Genomic DNA, 20,548 nt, shown 5'->3' on the forward strand with positions numbered 1-20,548 from the left:
GAACGAGGGTGTTGTGAGACTCACACAATGCGACGTGATGTGCTGCTGGTATAGGCTGGATAATAAGCGATGATAATCTACCTATGCTTGCTTTGGTGGATAATCCCTTCGGACTAGATAAGATAAAGATTAGTGTTATGATATTCTTACTATTCTGGTATATCTTTGCAATAAGGGTAATATGCTCACTCCATATGCAAAATTCGTGTAAATAACATTTTGAGTTTAGGTGTGAAAAGACAGTTGTGGATTTTTCGGTTCGTATTTGTGGTTCACTGCTTTCATGCTGCTTTCTATCTTTATGATTTTGTTTCTGATACAACAAATCAGCTGCATCCTTGATGACACCAGGAAACATAATTTTCGAATAGAAAATCATCTGGACGAGGTAAATAGTTCTATGAAATTAAATCGAAAAACGTGGGGAATCGTGGGGGGGAAGGGACCATAATCATGACCACTAACGGTCCTTCGAGAATTTGGACTCAAAGTCTAGAATTGATACCAGGTGTAGTTTTCTATGCTTGGAAGACATGGTTTCGAAGAGGGGAGGGTCAAGGCGCATATTGCGGGAAAGGCAAACAACGTGAGAAAGTAATCCTGCGATGAGAATCGAGAAGTAAGCCTGAATGTGCACACTTCCAAGACTGTGGCTTTTTTTGGTGCTACCATGAAGATTAGGGTCCACATACATAAATAGATGTACACAGTAGACTTATCTGGGTAATAGTTTCTATACATCAAGAACAGAGTTGAATCTTCTCGATAAAATGTACAGACAGATGTTTAGAATCTATTTATCTACTCGAGTAAATGGAGTGAAGTTATAATTGAGCTCGAGCTAAAGAAAAATCAGGTCCATGCACTAGGTACTAAAATTCATTGTTAATTAATAAGGTCCCTAGTTTCCTCCTGATTCTTATTCTTTTCTTATCTTTTTCTTTTTCCTTACAATCTACGTATACCCTTTTCTCTCCGTCGGTAATAAGAACCCCTCTCGACTATCATGCGGTACGTCAAAAAACCCCTCAACATCTTGAGCCATACCTGCATCGGTACCTAGATAGCTGATCAAAAAAGCCATGTTATTGGATTCCTACAAAATTTTGTAATATTCAACCTCAATGCAGATCACTCCGGGCCTCCATGGGTTCCTGGACCTAGTTTGCAATACAGTTTGCGGGGTGAATGACAACCGAAAGTTAATTAGGATAATCGATAAAGCTAACAAACGACACTAGAACTAACAACCTACAATTATTGGAAACTTCCAACCAAGATAACTACCGTTGGCCTCAAATCAACTCGAATTACTTAAATCATATATTGAATGATTTCACTTGCTCAATTATGAAGCTTGTGTGGTTTCATACCACGCTTGGTTTCCGGCTTTGTGACGGTATCATAATTAATTCACAAACTCATCCGAAATACGGGATTGTTTCCTTTTCTTCTTCGATTTCCCTACTTCTTCTTCCTTGCTTCCTTTCGTGAATTTTATTTGCACATTGCTCCTTGTGTAACCAATCTCAGACCGTACAACATCAAAACAGTAATTTCTAGCCAATGACCAACTAGAGGGTTCAAAAACTGGACTTAAAATCCTACGGAGATCGTCTGATCTACCCGAATCCTGCTTCATAGCAAGGATGTATCACGTATATCCATTCATTGGTTCAAAATTTCAATGTTCAATCCATACTCGGCTGGGAGATTGATTGCATATGGCAACAAGAAGTCTCCGCTAATAGCAAGGTCGTACATAGTATAAGTGTAATCGTCCGACCTCGTCTTCCCAGAGCCGACAGATTCGGAGAAGATACCTCCCGATTCAACCGAATATCAAGTGGATATAATACAAAACACGGCCTAATCGCATCACCATTGACGTGATGTTCGAGGGCATGCTTCATTTCCATGATCGTTATCGAAGGGACAATTAACATCTCGGAGAAAATGAGGATGTGTGAGATCCCGATCGAAGTTGCATATCAGGAAGCGGTGAAAGTTGGTAGCAGTTAATGCACATGTCAAGAACTGCAGGAAGGCAATTATAACGATTCATCTTCCGCCATTCTTTGATTCTAGATATTTATATTAGCATCATCAGGGATATGAGAACATAGCGGTCAATAAGAGTAGTGCTCTTTTTATCCAAGTGGTTTAATTAGGTTATCATGCAACTGATTACAGGTCACAGATCGTCACAAGCTCTCATTTTAGAGAATTTATGAAGCATGTTACTCATCCGGTTCTTTAATTCACCGGTAAGAACACCGCGATGTTCATCATTGCATGTTACTCTCGACTCACGACCATATCAGCGTCGTGGCACAAACATACGCGAAAGCCCACAATAGGTTTGCAGTGTCGCGTGCTAGGCTTATAAATGTTTGACATACCTTTACAGAAGTCTCTCCCATATATTTTAAATACAATTTCGAGCTAGCTTATCACACACATAATATTTAGCAAGTACATGCTGCAAAAACCATGAATTTCATCAAGCCGGTCAGAGGCAATCCATTGATTTATAGTGCTACGCGATATCTCCGTTGATTTTTTCTTCGAGCTAATAACATGAATATACTATTGCGAATGATAAATATTCTCGTCTCCATCTACTCGGTTGGTCATATACACATAAGCGAACTGTTTTGCACTTCCTCTGATATTAATCAAGCTACTCGACGATGTTCCCATTCAATGACAAAGTCAAGCTCCCTATGTACGCTTCATATTGTGGTAAACAAAGCTTTGTTGATAGATTCCACTAAAGAATACTATTCACAGAACATAGTTACTATGATATTTCGTTGCAAGTTTCTTCTGGCAGGTTGGGAACACATAATAACAGAGTTTTTCTTTTCTTTGCATGTTACCATGGCATAAAAGGATCAAGTCAACTCGAACTATATTCGCACGTAGCTTTGAGGTTTTACATGATGTCATATTTCTGTGCAATAGCACTAGATCTTCAAGAAGTACTCATGTAGATTCTAGAAACCTGGGAGCTGATCCTAATGTGTGTAAGCACCTGACAAATGCCGTATATGTATATGTTCATCATTACCACAAGCCTTGCCAAATTGGTTCGAAGCCAATCACACATTTGTGTGCCGGTCAACTAATCTCTTTTCACTTTCTACTCTCTTACCACATCATAATCATGGGTCAACCAAATGTTACACAAAGCCCTTCAAATCCTTCATCATTCCTTTCTTATCTAGATATTGGTATCCAATCAACCCCGCGTATTATCCCCGCTAAATTTACTTACACATTACAACATCATCGTATGTCACCTTTATCAATCTTCAATCGAGCTACCGATTTATTCTTTCCGCGTTCTCTACCGTCTAAATGGTGCAATCGTATAAACGCACAAGGCCCGATCTAACACCAATTCAAGCGCGGGACCGGCTTACACTCCATCATGTAGCACAACGATCTCACTCCACAATGAGATTCTCCACGTTTTCCGCTCGATTTCGACAGAATGTACTTCGTCTGTCCCTCGTGACACGGCATCGGCTCTTACTACATTTATAATTACTTCATACAATAGGTAAAGGAACCCGAATTTGATTCAACAGAGAACGTACCACATCCGAGAATCCCCGAATCGAATCTTTCACGAGGGGAAACAAAATGCCTCACAATACTTGATATTCCATACACCAATCTACACAATTCAAGGTCTTGATTCCAACCTCGTGATACACCGAGCCAAACTTTTCTCTCTATGCTATTTCTTGTTCTTCATCATTTTAGCCTATGGCCATCTCCTTTTCAGCCCGTCTACGTAGTTTGTTGAACATAAACTTTGGTTCCCAAACACCAATTATTCCAGCATTTTCACAACCTCATATTTCACAAAAGCGACAAGGTTTACTCAAATCCTCCGCATCATTCGCATGTCCAGGAATAGTCTCCAAGACTCTTGTTTGAATTAAGGTTATTTATTGTGGTGCACAATATGTTACCATAATTACGTCTTTCTGCAAAAATGGGCTGATCCCCTTTCTCAGACAAAATCAAAACTTTTTGTCCTGTCTTCCATAGTACAACATATGCACTTGGAGATTACATCTGTTGAACTGCAGGTTATATAAATTTTTGTGGAGTAGAATATTTGGCCTTATGGAAAAGTTAAAGCTGTGTCACCCTAGCTTTTTCTCCATTTCTCCCCTGGATCCTGATTTGCACCTTACACGGCAAAGTTCCCTTGGAATATTTAACTCTACGTATATTCGCCGCTAGGAGATCATCCCTATCGTATCTTATACCATCAATCAACACCGTATACAAAACTTCCCATGACCACTTCACTATCTTCACCAACCATACAATACATATTCGAGTCTAATGCACAAATCACACAACGGCAACTACGGCCCGTAAAAGAATGCACGATTTACAATCGTCTTGAAATCCATCTTATTACCCAGCCAAACAACGTTTCAGCTATTTATTCAGTTGATTCAATTCATTCAGCCACTTTCTCACCTATTCTGATCATTCACCATCATTCTCCGAGATCACTACGCGAATATAACGTCTCCCATATTTCAATGTTTGACAATTAGCCAAGTAACTAACGTTCCTCCTAATTTAGTCTTTGGTTTGGGCGTAAGAGAAGCCTCCGCAGTTAGTCTCTCATGCATGATTCGAATCAATCTCATTTAGCATACTGACTCATTTCTTTGTTCGTACTACAATTGCGTTCGTTGTGTATCAATATATAAATTTTCGATTCTGAGAATTTTGCTCTGCATAGTTTTAGAGCAACCAGACGCACCACAACATATTCTCAACTCGCTCTCAACCAGCTTTAAGCCCCCAATCTTTTCTTCAAATGTTTTCCTTGCCTACTTGCTCGAATGATATAAAAATCCCGAGCTTTCCCCGCCCAAAACCATCAGTACTACATCTCACAATTCAATGTTTCACCACATCTCCATAGCCCTCAACCACCACACCATCCACAACTTCACCTCTTACAGAATACCGCATATACCCTCGGACTACCCCGCCATCTATTTCATTCACACATCTCATTCAAACTCTTCACACCAATCCCACTAGGCAACTCCTTTGCATATACTCCTCATCCAATCATTCGGACTGACACACACCCTCGTTTCTTCGGAGAAGACTCCGCTTCCATGAAAACCCTGAGTTCATGCCCAACTATCTGGATGAGAAAGTGAAATAGTAGACTATGAAATGCAGGATGCAAGACATGCAATGTGATTTGGACAATGCGATGCAATATGTTGTGTTACGCGAGGTGGCAAGGTATTCTCTACCTTGTTAGGTCTATTGTGAGATCTTCCTCGAGTCATTGCTGTGATGAGGTAATCTTTCACCATGATACATTTAGCTTTGTCACTGGATCAAAATTTATTGGGTATCCACATGGTAATTGTTGTTGTTGTTGGTGAATTGAAAATAATGGATGCGGCTCGATACTAATAAGCCGGCCAAACAAACAAATGATGGAATTCCAAATCGATTGCCCGTCAATATTGTTGGATCAAGAAGTGAGAATTGAAGTGGGTAACTGATATGCAGAGCGGAGAAACCTCCTTCCACTTGATCATGTTGCTTTGAGATCCCTCGGATACAAAGTGAGATCGATGTGTGGTCTTGGCGAGGTGATAGCAAGGGGGAGGAAAGTAAATTTTGGATTGACGTAAGATGTCAGATAATGGTTTTAGACATAATTTGATTCAACGTTACATATCAGCTTATGAAATATTCATTCTGCAAGCCAACTCGATGGATATTTCATAAGGCTGAAGAGATTGGAAGTCATGATTGTATCTCAAAACCGAATTGATTCATCTCTATTTCGAACAGCATTGAGATAAAATCACAGTTTCGCTTGAATGCCTCTATGCTGCTCTTAATTCGCTATTCCATCTCCGCCACCATATATTTTCTTTCGTATTTATAAAAATCAAAGATCTCGGTCCCAAGTCCTCATTATCGCATATCCTCCGAGACTAAATCTTACAGCCCTAGGCTTTGACCTTTGTGTGTGAGATGCTTGATTGTTATCTTATCTGATCTCGTCAAACAAATACCCATCTTTTGAAACATTACCTAGGTGAATGTAAGCTCTTCTTGTTTGAATCTTTGCTGTCTAGACATTAGTCATATGCTACCTCCTTTCTCTCTCCCATTTCCGTTTCCTCTTTGCTCTCTCAGTTGTCTCGTCTTCCTTTTACCTCCATTGTCTCGTTCTCGCCATCGAAAAGCCATTGCCCTCATTAGCAACCACGCCATCATCTGTTCTTTGGATGCTTCAATCCTAAATTCCCACAAATTGTCCCAAGATTGAAGGGCCTGATACTCTACTCACATCTTTGAATCCACAATGCCCGCCCCTGATGCTGTACTTTCTCCGTGGTTTTTTTCTGACAGCTAAACACCTCAAAGGGTAATTTTATATGATTTCGTTTATTGTCGTCTGATGCATCAGATATGTGCATACCAAACACGCACCCAAATGCCTTCGGACATGCATAATCATCATCATCATTAGCTTAAAAGAGATCCACATTCTAGCACCCAGGATTGTACAATCAGATCCTACAGCCACATCTTAAATTTACACATGCATCACAACAAAACCCATTCATGAAGTTCCATTCTATTCAAATTTTCAAATATACGAGCCCCCTCTTCCGCCTCCACTGACATTCTCTCAGTTAGCACCCTCCACCCTTTTCCCCTTCATCCCATCTCTTCATTTTACAATTTCCCCATATACAATTTTCCTTTCCACTTCCAAAGCCACACATGAGAGACGAGACAAAGGAATGCACCCATACATATCTAGGTACCCAAATCATGTTCAAAACAATAATGCAATTTCAATCTTCAACTAATCTTTGGAAAACATGTGGCCTTAGTTTTCTTTTGACTTCTTTCAACCCATCATCTCTCCCTCGATTATTTACTCGGCCACAAATTTCTCTCACCCACCCCTACTTTACCTCACACTCCCCTCAAGTCCCGCCTCTCTAACTAACTTCCAAAAGAGACCCCTCTTCTCCATAAGCTTTCTAGGACTATCAAATTCCTTAACTTGTCCCTGCTCCAACACTACAATCCTATCACTATCCAAAATTGTATTAATGCGATGCGCAATCGTAATGATTGTTCTCTTCGCGAAAAGTGGAGATCGCAATGTTGTCTGTAATAATGCATCCGTTTCCACATCTACCGCCGCGGTGGCTTCATCTAATACTAGAATGTTAGAAGGAGCAAGGAGTGCTCGTGCAAGAGAGACAAGTTGTCGTTGGCCTTGAGAAAGATTGGATCCGCTATATCCGATGAAAGATGTGGTTAGCTTAGCTCTGTCCTCGAAAAACCAGGCTGAATGAAATTGTGTGATATTTTTGTTGGGAATTTAGATTATGCTTGTGTTGCAAATGGTGTTGTGATAAATACGGTAGCAATTTCGGTGAGATTGGGAGAAGAGGAAAGGATGGTATGTGAAAACGGGATCTTTGAGTGAGGAATTAAACGATGCAATAAGGAATCGCAAATCAAAACTGGAGGATAACGCAAAAAACGGCATGTGATGTTTAATATTTGTGATGTTGGGCAGTGATGTGGTGAAAGGTTTGGCAAAAAGGATGAAAGGAAAAATTATGGAAATAGGAGGGTGACCGCGGAAGAGGGTTCAGCTTGTGATAAGGAGAATGTATTACGAACCCTTCTTGAATTTTAGCCTCCAACCCACCACTCATAGTTGAGACGTGATCTTTTAGCCTTGCATGTTCTATAAGGAAGATTGGTTAGCGAAAGTGTCGGTATCACACGCCGCTTGCAATATATGATCACTCATATCTCACAAACAACGCCGAGTATCTTCGTCTAAAGTTACACTTACCTAGTACGCTCCACAACTCTGTATCATCATGTACATGACCTGGATCGAGATTATCACGAACTGTACCCTCGAACAGAGCCGCATCTTGTGGGATAATTGCCAGTCGACGCCTTAGATCGAGTAGCCCTATTGTTGACGTGTTCAATGCGTCAATGCTGATATTACCCTCACTCGGCTCGATGATCCGAAATAGGGCTAATGTCAAACTGGATTTTCCTGCACCTGTCCGACCGACTACTCCAATCTTCTCATGTGGCTTGATATCAAGGTTGATATTTTTGAGCACGAGGTCCAAGCCTTCACGGTATCGTGTGCTGTAATTATTGAAGTTCACTCCGCCCGATGCAGGCCAACTGATTGGTGGACGATGTCTGTGAATCACTTCTGGAGCTTCACTTGGTAATCTAGCATACTCGAGAACACGTTCGACAGACACGATATTTGTTTCCACTTCAACCGTTTGACGAACAATCCAATTTAAAGATTGTGTGATTTGAAGAGCATATGACATTGCCAGTCCGACAAAACCGGAAGATAAGGGGCGACCAGCAGCCACAGTCACGATAGACAATCCGGCGGCGGCTAAGATGATAATCGACCCGAGGAATTCGAGTCTTACAGCAAGCCATCTGCACATTGATGATGTCAGTTTAATGTAATATCCCCAATGTTCTCGAACACCGAGCAATTGGTCTGTGCTTGGTGATCCTATTCATGGGGAACATGTTTCACTTAGATCTAGAACAGCCAATCACGTATGGCGCACCACAGATGTTGGATCGAAAAACACGGTTATGAAAGGTTACATGACATACCGATTACTATTGATGGATGGAAAGTAAGCTCTCAAATTAGCGTCAACTCTCCATTCATTTTCTTGTGTGAATCGTTTCTGTTGACTAAAGCACCGACAAATTAGTATCCTGAATGTCTTGAATAATCTCCGTTTCCGAAGTGTCAAGCTTCGAAAACCGAGCTGGTGGGTTGGGCAAATGGGAACGTCTGCCAAAACTACTTACCGATAAGCTCGGATTGTGCCGATTCCTCCAAGAGATTCCTGGAAATGGGCGTAAATTGGACTTCGGCTGACGCTATCCAAGCGCTTTAACTCACGGGAAGTACGGAGATAATAACGCTGCACCCAGTAATACACGCCTGACAGTGGGAAGATGAAGGCAATAAATGGGGGGCTTGCCACAGAAATAACGACTAGGGTAAACAATGCCCGAGCTGTGTTGACGAATAGCATGTTAAAAGTCCTCGCAAGTACCTAACACGGGTCAGAACATGTCAGAATCTACGGTTGTACTTCATAGTTACCTCATCTATCCGATAAACATCACTAAATATGACCTTGTTAGCTTGTATTCTTGACAGATCCGATCTCGGGTACGAATGCAACACAGCATTCAAAAAAACACAGAAAGCTAGGATATGGATAGAACAATATGTGCACCATTCTGAGCAAAGTGGGGTGATAGGGTAACTCGCAGACTGAAGGAATCCCATAAATCTTTCACGGGGGCGCCAACAGATCGTGCCAATCGGAAATATTCTGCTATCAAGAGAAACAAAACGGTCGTCTACAACATACCTCGAAAAGCGATTAAGAATACGGCCAGCTGGAGTGGTTTCGAAGAAAGACATTGGTGATCGGAAAATGGCAAAGGCCATACGCTCGTGAAGTTTCCTAGATGCCTGAAAGATGCCAGGTTAGCTTTCGTGGCTAGTTTCGCATAATGCGAGAACCCGCTTCCTGGTCAGACAACCTTACCTCGATAGAACAAAATATCCACAAGATTAAGGTTTGGACAACCACGAGAGCGGCAGATCCAATACCAAAGGCAAAGTAAACACCAATGTACTTGCCGACATCTCGGTTAACGCCAAGTTTGTCATTGGCCTCAGCCCAGCTTTTGAGCCACACACTGCCACCTATAAAAGATTAGTAAAAGTGATTTGTCTGCAAATAAAAATGAAGTAAACCTACTGATCTGTGCCGTTTGTGCGCCAACCAACATAGTCAAATAGATCAAGACGGCAGCAAGGTTGCTAGTCTTAGCATATTCAGCATACACTAATCAAAGTTAGTATCCATGGTGTGGTTTTGAATTTGTATATGCCTACCATCCCATTTTACTTTTCCTTGTTCAGAATGTTCCTTGCCCTGCTTAGATTTCGAACCATCTTCCTCATCACGTAGTTTACCTCTTGGACCTCTGAAAGTTGCTGTACTGGCACGTCTTAAGGTATTAGAGCTACCTTTTCTCTTCTTAACACCTGACCCTCCAGGTCGAATAGGTTGAAGTTGTGTCAAATGTTCTTGGGCTTCTTCAGCTTCGTCTTTTTCTTCCTCTTCTCCGGGCTGCTCAAAGTCAAGTATTGTTGAAGAGTCGCTAGTTTCGGTGGTTTCAGAATCTGTGGACACATCCTTATTTTCGGATGTGTTAATTAGATTTGCAATTTCTCCTCGTCTAGCAATGGCCTGATCATATGTACCGCGCTCGATGATTTTAGTATCTCGAAGCAAACAGATGAGATTCGCTTCTTTGAGAACGGGAATAGAATTTGTGGCAAGAAGTCTAGTCTTTCCACTGAGTAATCCAGTTGAACCAAAGACATTATCGATCAAATGTCTGCCGACATGTTGATCAACTGCAGATAAACAATCGTCCAATAGATATACATCAGCTCTAGCGTAGACTGCCCTTGCTAAAGTCAATCGTGCTTTTTGACCACCACTTAAGGAAATACCACGCTCTCCGACCTCAGTTTCATCACCATCTGGCAATTGAGCAAAATCCTCCGAAAGTGCACAGGCCTTGACAGTTTTATCATAAAAGGTGGGATCAAAACGGTGACCGAATAGGATATTTTCCTTGACGCTGGCGTTCATAACCCATGGTTGTTGTGCTACGTAAGCTGTTTTTCCATGAACGATTACCTGACCCTTGACTTTCCAAAGATCACCAAGAAGTGCTTGTAAGAAAGATGACTTTCCTGCTCCGACTCGACCAACAATACAAGTAAGTTCTCCTTTATGTGCAGAGAAATGAATGTCTTGCAAGACGTTGCGGTCAGAGTTTCTGTCCCAAGAAAAGGTCGCATCTCTGATGGTCAAAGATTCTTCACCGTCGTCCTCAATAGGACCCTTCGAAACTACCGCATCAGACTGTAACTCTTCGGCTGTGAAGAACGATGTCAAACGCTTGACAGCAACGGAAGCTTCAATGATGGAGGTGATAACCATTGGAAGAATTGCCAACGGGAATGTTAGTAAGTTGAGTAAAGTTAAAGTAGGGAACACAATATCAGTGGTCAGTGGACTGTTGGTAGTCAACACAAAAACAGCAAACGTCGAACAAGATACCAGAAATGGTGTGGTAGACCAAGTAAAATTGGCAACTGATTGTGCAGCACCAATCTTTCGTAGAGTTTTAAGTTCCTGGTCATTTCTGACAAAATTTAACTTGGCCATAAAAGCAGAACTCCAGGCATAAAGCTTAATACTCTTCATGTTGTTGATAATTTCCGCGATCAATCTTGTTCGAGAATCCTTATTCTTCATCTGCTCCTGCTGTAACTTTTTCATTAGGCGAGCGATGAGGCCATTGATTGGAATCATTAGAACCATAGCAGCGACACCAGCCAACATTGATAACCCGACTAATTGATATAATGATACCATGCAGAGAATTATTTGATACGGAGCAGACCATAATTGTTGCCCGTATTGAGTAAGATCTTGTAGTCTTTGAGTATCAACAGCCATGTAGTTGACAATATCTCCAGTAGACTTGCTAGCTCTTCCCTCATTCGATAATTTAAGTGATTTTCCGTAAATTGCTGCCGTCAAGGCGGTCTTAATACGCATGCCAGTTTCAAAGGCTCTCTGAAAGTATTGATGCAAAGCCATGGTTTGTCCTACGGAAACAGAAAACATGCCCAAGGCTATAGCTGCTCCTCGAATTACAGGTTGTGGTTCATCGGTCGTACGTGACTTGACCCATTTGATCAATAGCTTTAGAAGTTGCGGCTGTATGAAGGCGAGCGAATCGCTGACAGTCTTGAAAAGAGCGCCACGGAAGTATGGTCCACTGAAAGATCTGAAGATAGCCATCCAAAGAGATGGTGTTTTCTTATGTTCGATTTCATAATCCCAGGCCTCCTGGAACGTCTCGCTGCAAGACTTGGTGGTATCCCTTTTAGCCAGATTCCATAGATCGTCCTCTGTCAAATACTTCTTGTAACCCTGTTTCATCATAGGGGTCATCCAACCAAATGTGAGGATCGAAAATACAGTAGCATATTCGACAGGGCATTCGTCTTCATCTTCCAATGCCGAATATACGCTCTGCTTCTTTGGCACAAGCCATTCCAAGCCAAATTCAATTAACGATAACCCGAATCCCACTGAGTATGCGATGAAGTATGGAAGATGCTCGTGGTAGATTTGTTGAGATATTAACGATCGGAGCTTGACTGCGTATGCGATATTGAGAAGAAGCCAGTAAAAGAGTACAACGCCGTTCGGATTGCGTAGTCGGGTATGCTCGAGCCATTGAATGGTAAAAATGACACCAAGAGATGCGATTTGTATAAGACTGGTCCAGAATCTAAAGTCACCCGCCCACACATCGGGATAGTTAAGTATCTGTATAACGAGTTGTACTGCGATCGAGGTTGCGATTCCTATTATGATGGCCTATGGAACATTGGATAAGCATTTTTCCATCAATTTCGTTTCTTTCAATCACTAGTGAGGTTTATACCTGCTTAAGCCAAAAATGCCAGTCTTTCTTTACTTCCGCTGTAGTCTTCCTTCTTACGAGCCACCATATGGCGATAGCACCACCTAAGATTCCAAAGGCCGCCACAGAGCTCACCCAAACATCCATAAAACACGGTGTGAAGTCATAACGATGAGGACTCAATGGACCCCATCCCTCCTTGTTACCGCATAACGGTTGAGATCTCGATTTATCTGCCGTGAGATATCCACTCCCAAGCTGCTCCTGCAATGCGCGAAAGCCAGAGAAGGAGCCTGTCTTGAGGATGCTCTGCGATGAGCTAACGACCATGACCGATATGTGATACTTTGTGTACTGAATCCCTCCTTCGATAGACGATAGAGGTTTTCAGAACTAGTGATATGGAAGTATGGAAGGATAGTTCATTCGTTCTGTAACACAATGACAGAATAGATGATGGAAGTGGCAGAGGTTGGGACGGATTTTTGTCTGATGGGGTACGAGTTTACAGTACGGGACCGATCAAAATTGTACTAATTATTTAGTAGATAGGTACGGATTTAAGCTATGACGGGTGTGTTCCGATTTCCTCAACCTTGACCATAATTGTTTATTAATTAACCTTACAAAGCAACACGAACAGAAAGAAAAAGAAAAAGAAAATCTGCGAAATGATCGCACAGAGCAGAATGAAGTTACGTATCAATGTAATGGATTCTCTCCATCTCTTTCTTTCTTTAATAGATTTGTATGGTTTAACAAGTACTTAGCAGTTGAGCATTTAGATGTTCTACGTATGGGTAGTCAGTCTCTTTGAGTTACGGCTCCCTATATAATATGAGGACTCGGGAACTAGCTATCTAGCTACTTAGGTAGACGTCATTAGATCTTATATCTGTGCCTATCATCTAGACTCTATTTCAGTACATCGTAAGATAGATACGAAATAAATCTAATGGTTAATACCATCCATAACTACCGCTCCCGGTAGATCCGTGTGTCTATATTCATAACAAAAGTAATTGAGTACCTAGTAGATATCTCTACTCGGCTGGATCGTTCTGTTTGATTAATGCAAGTCACAAATTATCAAGAGCTTCAATCAAAAATCTAGAAACTCTCCTGCATGCATGCATATCACCATCTCGATCTCCATAGATAAGTAAGGATGTCAAGTACTGTAGTGGGGCAAAATTATGTACCTAAAACACTGAATAGCTTTCTGTCTGCAGAATGCCGCATTCGAGATGAAATGAAAACTTGAATTTGGTGGTTGAACAAGAAGCTAGATAAGAAAAATCATCTCGAACGCCATAGGTAAAAGACCAAGGGGGAAAATATGATCCCCGAATTTTCCATTCGAGATCATTCCTCCAACCGGCCCCGCATGAAAACAAGAGGGATCATAAAAGCAAAGCTACCTAACCATCTCCAAAATCCCTACTTCTCCCAAAGAAACAATGAAAAGTGATAAGTCGATACACAAAGGCTCGAAAACATTGTCTTTAAAGGGTATCATCTTATCGCGTTGGGACCAACAATGTAGGAGAAGACCGCCCAATATTCTCAAGACTCCATCATCTAATTATCTGAAGCACCAGCATCTTCCTTTTTGGGTGCCAAACCAGCACTTTGACATGTCTTCTTCCATGTCTCAACTTCACGCCATGCTCTCTCACATTCTGTCTTCAACTTATCATTGCTAGCACTGAGTTCCGCAATGGCTTGTTCAGTGAGAAGCTTCTCAAGTGTCCATTTCTCAATGTTTTGAGTCTCATTCTCCTTGAGCTGGGTGATGAATTGAACAGCTCTTTGTAGAATAGATCCTTTGTTTTTCTCACATCCGGGTACAATCTTCGCTAACTCGTTGATACCTTCATTGATGGTTTCTCGGCGACGTCTCTCAACTAGAAAAATGATCAATATAAGAATTTAAAATATAGAACGCATGGAGTAAATTCACCTTCTTTGTGATTGTCCTTTCGGACCTTGTGCCATTCATCGGATCCTACAACAGGTTTTGAACCCGAACTTCGACTTTGAGGTTGGTGTTGCTGTTGTGAATTGTCCATGAAGCTATTGTCGGGCTGCTGGCTATTATCCATAAAAGATGAATCCTGGTGACGATCGTTCTCGGAGGCTTGAGAAGCAAAAGAGACATCTGTTGGTTGTGGAATTGTCATGGTTGGATAGATTCCAGCAAGTGCCGCAGCGGCAGTAGATGAGGCGTTTGCATGATCTGCGGCACCATTTTGATGGTCGGGATGAATTTGTTGATTGTGTTGAAGGTTGGCATAGTTTTGCAGGGCTTCTACATCACCGATCTGCTGATTGACCAACGATTGGTCACCGGAGTCATTGACAGAATTCGGGGAAACACGCTTGTTGTTAAGGCGCCTCGTGTCATCAGCTGATTCGGAGTCCCGCTTCCGCTTTTGTGCAGTGTTGCTCATATTAGCATTCTCTTCCCGCATAGCATTTGCTACCTCCTGCAATCCTGAATGTTCAAGGTCCATGTCTGCCATTGCGATAATCTGATGTCCTCGTGACGAGCCTTGCACGGTGATTTGTGGGGGATGTGAGGAATTAACAATCGTAAGGCGCAGATGACCTCGAGGGGTTGGTAGATAGATTTAAGGCTGAACTTGATCTTTCGCGATTTAATGACGTGTCTACCGAGGTTGGCACAAGTGCAACGAGCGTCTTCTTCTGGTGCAAAGGGGACGGCTGTTACGGAAGCAATGGAGACGTATCGGTGGCTCGCTCTAATGCTTCGAGGCGCTCAGCTGCAGTAGTTCGTCGCCGTGATCTTCGAAACGAACGTTTCTGTGTCCTTCAACGTAGCACCTACAAGGTCAGCACGTGTCATTGCAGATAAAGTATCACATAGTAATTCAATCAATCAACAAATTCTTGATAACAAAATGAAATGACAATTGAAACTTTTGGGCGATGTGGTGATGTTGCGCTTCCGTCTTCGAAATGCTGCAACTCCGAATTGATAAATCATCCTAAATGAGATCAAGCATTTCGTTGGCAAGAAGTATAACAACTGCAGTAATCAATTGTGGTACTTTTGTGCAAACAAGACTATTGTCATTTTGTGTGAACGTCGCAGGGAGTAGTTCAGTTACAATATGATATTGTATATTGATGCTGCTCTGCGAGATATGACCAAAATCATGGGAGGAGGCATTTTGTGTGTGTTGCGATCTGGTGATTTAAGAAGTGCAAGATATTTTGGGCCAACGGTAATGTCCGAACAATCCTTGTTGCGTGGAATTGGAACGCTGCGAGGTTTCACGAAAGATAACCCTTTTCTCTTTTGTCTTTTGATCCTTTCTCTTTTTCTTTCATAAATGTGCAGAGGCGCTCCTGACAAGTAACGGATTGATGCAACGGACAGGCACAGATTTGAAAATAAAATTGATCGATCTTTGGGGCCTCTTTTTTGGAGGGGGAGGGGAGCTTGTGGAACTTGATTATGAAATTTCACGCACCTTGTTTTTTATTATGATCACCTAATGATCGGTTGGGTGGTTGTTATCTTTCTTTCCTCCCTTCCTTGCCCGAGGCTCTTGTGGGAACGCGACCAAAGTAAAATATGAATGATGGAACTTTTTGATATTGTTAAATCACCAACCACTCGAATTATTGATGGGGAAAACAGAGGCAAGAGCTATGAAGTGATTAGCAGATGATTTTATTGATTAGAATTAACAGATCAATTTTAGATGATATCCTTTTGATCCAGGATAGGAAGGGGGGGAATCGAAATACTCACCAAGGTCAGATGATGTTGTTAAACAACCATTCAATTGATCACGAGTGATCCAAACTGCAATGTCACGAAAACAAAGCTTGACGACCCTAACTAGGTATAAAGACCGAACTGAGACAAAAGAGACAACCCTCAGAATATTGGATGTAATGCGAAAATAGCGTGAGTTAAGTACTTCTTTACTTCTTTTTGGAGAAGTTCTTGTGTTCTTGTTGATGGTTGATGGTTGATGGTTGATATGATACACGTGAAGAGAGGATCATGTGGGAAGGAAAAGAGCAGAGGCACTTTTACCGGGTGAAGAGATTATTGAGGGGCTTATTGTAAAGCTAGGTGATAATGCGTTAGACCGGAACTGTATTGGTGCCTTAAAGGGAAGGCTGTCAGCGCGCAAACAGTCGAGATCACACACTATCAAACTCTTTTCCCTATCACATGTCTGTGCAGAGCTGTCGTGATTGGTCAGAGTAGCTGGGCACTCTATGAGGTCTTGACATTCACCTGTGCTGCTACTTCTACTCGTATTGTTTCTTCACAGACTCACAGAGTATATTCAACCCCGTCATTATTCTAGGTGCTGACACTTCACACAATTTGACTTTGAGATCACATTGATCGCGCATGCAGTTTCAATTTTATATCGTGAGCGTTTGGGTACTCGATACGCAGCTGCTGCTAAGATCTTTCAAAATCAAAATCCTCCCTCAATAAGTGGCGGCAATTTCACAGCCAATTTGTGGATTGGAAGATGGTGGTGATGAGGTAGTAGTATTAGTATGTGTACCTAGAGATAGGTAGATATCGAGTGGTGGCCTTTCCATGTACATTCAAAGGCAAAGTTGCTTTCGAATTCCCGTTTCTACTCCACCGCAAAGTCCACAACCCTTCGGTTCGTCACAACGCCTTGAGGTATCGAGTCAAGGTGACAGTTTTTCTGTTCCCCATCACAAAAATCTAGCAGATACATGAAAGGAAAGACAAAGTGTGAGAATAGAAGAAAGGGTACTGGGATGACAAAGTATGGTATGGATGGCTTCGACAGTCAAAAGAGGGGGAGAGAACGAATCAAATTCCCTTCGGGCTGGAAAGAAAGCAGGGTGCAAGGCAGGAAAATGTCCTAAGCATAGGAAGAAGGGGATGAGGAAGAAGAGGGTGAAGTATCTTGTTGAACATGATGATGGGAGTAGAACGGAAACTTCAATCATCAATGTTGTTTCTTAATGCTTCTTCGAGTCTCGCCTTTTTGCTTTGGATGTAAGTAGTGAAAAGATCAAACCTAGGTAATACATCACAGAAGAATAAAAGAACCAAAAATCTAGATCACAAAACCGTCTGGTACATTTTCAGTCCCTTGAAATATTGTTGTAGGAGTGGTGGGTTTTTACATATATCCTGGGGTGATTAAATTCAAGGGTTAGCATCTGTCCAATTTGACTCTGAAAACGATCAGTCGAAAGTGTCTACATTTTTGTTGATAATCATGTTGCAGAGGAGATATCTCGATGCATTGACACGGTTCCGAAATCACGAGAGTCAAAGTCGGCTGGAGATGTGTACGGCTTGTATTTTCAAGCTTTCGCGGAGAATCAAGGGAAACATACATCAAGATCGCCAGAGGTTGTAGATCTCCAGACGTACTAATGATCGGTAAGGACAACGGCATAATTGAATGGAGCAAATTCTTGATTCGGTTCGCTTGCGGATACGGACCGTTACTACAGATGTATCGCGAGGGCGGCGGGCTCATGCGAGTGAATATACCCCTCACCCTCGGCAAGCTTCAAAAGTCTACACGCGGCGTAACCATGGCAGTCGAAGTTGAAGATTTACGGACCGTGAAAAAGTACAAAGCTTTGACAGAAGGAGCGGCAAACCCGTGAGGAACAGTTCGCGTATCTAGAGCAAGATGTAAGGGGAAGCAAAAAGAGCATGAGAGAGTTGGCGAAAAGGGGCCCAATACAAGTTCTATAGTCTCTCATGATATATCGCGTTCTGATGATCAGTAATGGTTCTCGTAACACACCAATTTCTAAGTAAATATAAGGCATCAAAATCACTAACTTAGAATCAAATCCAAAGTCTTCGAATATTTATCCGTGCATGTGCCATCCAAAAGTCGAGAGCCATGTGACCATACTGATCTGATATCACATCTGGTCGTAAAAGTAACCGTAGTTATCGGTCCCAGACCATGGAGCTACAACGTCAATCTCACAATCTATATCGTACAAGATTGGAATGATTGTAAACTTGTAAGAACATACACATTAATTCTTACAACTTACTGCATTCTTATACAAATTTCTACAAGATTTGGGTTGAATCCGGAAATAGTATTATATCTTTAATAACTTGTGATTCACGAAAGAACAATTCCTTCATCAGTCTGAGTATTCATTGGCTTTGATATCCACTACTGTCACTGCCTCCGGGCACAATTCACAGTCCTCTACTTTCTCTATTCATCTCTAAAGCTCATCACTTTTTCTTATACTGACGCACATCTGAACTTCATTCAACATGGCTGATTTCATAACTACCAAGCTAAATCCTGAAACCCATCTGATCCTCGTAAGTTTCCTTTCCTCTCTTCCCCTCCACGCATCTCTCAAGCTAATAGCCTCATAGGACCAACCACTCCTTCGACTTCCCCTCGAACTCCTCAAGAAAAACTTCAAAGTGGTCCATTTCAATCTCGAAAAAGAATCTGCGAGCGTTAAAACTGCCTTGAAAGAAACCACTGACGCTTCCCTCAATGCCCATGCTTCTCCCGACGATGTTCTCAAAAATGTTGATTCTATGCTCACCCGCATGCGCGGTCTAAAACGCAAACTACAATCATGCGCCGAAGAAGAGAAGAGATTACAAACGCAATCTGCTGCGAGAATCAAACATATCAGTTCACTCTACGAGATAAAGAGTTTAGAGGATGTGAAATATGAGGAATGGAGTAGGACAAGGTTAGATCGGTTGCTAGTTGATTATTTGTTAAGGAATGGATATAAAGACAGTGCTACTGCTCTTGCGCAGGAGAAAAACATCGAGGAGCTGGTGGATGTGGAGACTTTCGTTCAGATGAGTAGGATTAAAGACAGTCTCTGTAGAGGCAAAGTTACGGAGGCGTTGGCATGGTGTTCCGAAAATAAGAAAGAGCTGAGGAAGATGGAGGTAAGGATTCTAGGCACATACTGTAGTACCTATACTGATATCTCGTACAGAGTAATCTCGAATTTATGCTTCGTTTCCAGCAATATGTCGAGTTGGTACGCACAAAAGATGAGGTGAAGTTGGTTGAATCTATCGCACATGCGAAAAAGTATCTATTACCATTCCGGGAAAGCTATCCCAAAGAAGTTCAACAAGCGTGTGGACTCCTAGCATTTCCTCCCGGTACTAAAGCTACAGGTTACGGAGTACGTTTTCCCATTTGCAATCTGCTCCACACCCCTAACAAAAGTCGCAGGAACTCTATAGTCCCACTCGCTGGACACACCTCGCCAACCTTTTTACGCAAACGCATAACGAACTCCTTAATCTTTCCTCTGTGCCTCTCCTGCACATCGCTCTATCTGCCGGTCTCTCCGCGCTTAAAACCCCTGCCTGTCATTCCTCACATACTTCCTCCATCTCTCCCACTTCCACAGCCACGACGACTACGTCCGTTTGTCCTATCTGCAGCATCGAGCTCAACGAATTGGCCAAAGACATGCCTTATGCACAACACACTAAAAGTCACGTTGAAAATGATTTGGTGCTTTTGCCGAATGGGCATGTGTATGGTGAGCATCGATTACACGAGTATAGTCGGAAAGTGGGTTTGGAGGAGGAAACCTATAAGGATTTGAGGACGGGAGAGGTATTTGCGAAGGGCTTAGCTAAGAAAGTATTCATTTCATGATGCGAGTAGTAGAGTAGTATTCGGATGGTTCAATAGATGCGGGCTTTCCGGAGCTTTGTTGCATGGATTCGGGGTTAGGTATTCAAAGAATGTTACACACATGCAAAGATTCATGGCCAGAGTAGGTGTATCATCATTTGTCTTCTGAAATGATTCGTAAGTGGAGAAGCAACTCGTTTATAGCATTGAGTAGTTAGCTATATTTCAAA

The 20,548-nt window shown here is 42.0% G+C and overlaps 3 protein-coding genes across 3 annotated transcripts; 1 reads left to right on the forward strand and 2 right to left on the reverse strand.

The window, feature by feature from the left end:
• Window positions 1-7,003: 7,003 nt before the first annotated feature.
• Bfra_004811 (putative multidrug resistance-associated protein 1 protein) lies at window positions 7,004-12,990 on the reverse strand (the record flags this gene model as incomplete). Its single annotated transcript, XM_037335204.1, has 11 exons — window positions 7,004-7,337; window positions 7,732-7,798; window positions 7,910-8,538; window positions 8,725-8,808; window positions 8,929-9,179; window positions 9,230-9,251; window positions 9,504-9,607; window positions 9,684-9,844; window positions 9,900-9,986; window positions 10,037-12,614; window positions 12,682-12,990. The coding sequence occupies 11 exons, from the start codon at window positions 12,988-12,990 to the stop codon at window positions 7,004-7,006; spliced, it is 4,626 nt and encodes a 1,541-aa protein (XP_037192299.1).
• Window positions 12,991-14,241: 1,251 nt separating this feature from the next.
• Bfra_004812 (putative helix-loop-helix dna binding protein) lies at window positions 14,242-15,185 on the reverse strand (the record flags this gene model as incomplete). The annotated part of the gene is made up of 2 exons (XM_037335205.1): window positions 14,242-14,567; window positions 14,624-15,185. 2 exons carry the CDS (start codon window positions 15,183-15,185, stop codon window positions 14,242-14,244), a joined length of 888 nt encoding a protein of 295 aa, XP_037192300.1.
• A 3,776-nt stretch (window positions 15,186-18,961) lies between these two features.
• Window positions 18,962-20,339, forward strand: Bfra_004813 (putative negative regulation of gluconeogenesis protein; the record flags this gene model as incomplete). The annotated part of the gene is made up of 4 exons (XM_037335206.1): window positions 18,962-19,012; window positions 19,070-19,609; window positions 19,660-19,854; window positions 19,905-20,339. The coding sequence occupies 4 exons, from the start codon at window positions 18,962-18,964 to the stop codon at window positions 20,337-20,339; spliced, it is 1,221 nt and encodes a 406-aa protein (XP_037192301.1).
• Window positions 20,340-20,548: the final 209 nt, after the last annotated feature.

This window comes from Botrytis fragariae (genome assembly GCF_013461495.1).
Source record: "Botrytis fragariae strain BVB16 chromosome Unknown tig00000054, whole genome shotgun sequence".
NCBI classification, from domain to species: Eukaryota; Fungi; Ascomycota; class Leotiomycetes; order Helotiales; family Sclerotiniaceae; genus Botrytis; species Botrytis fragariae.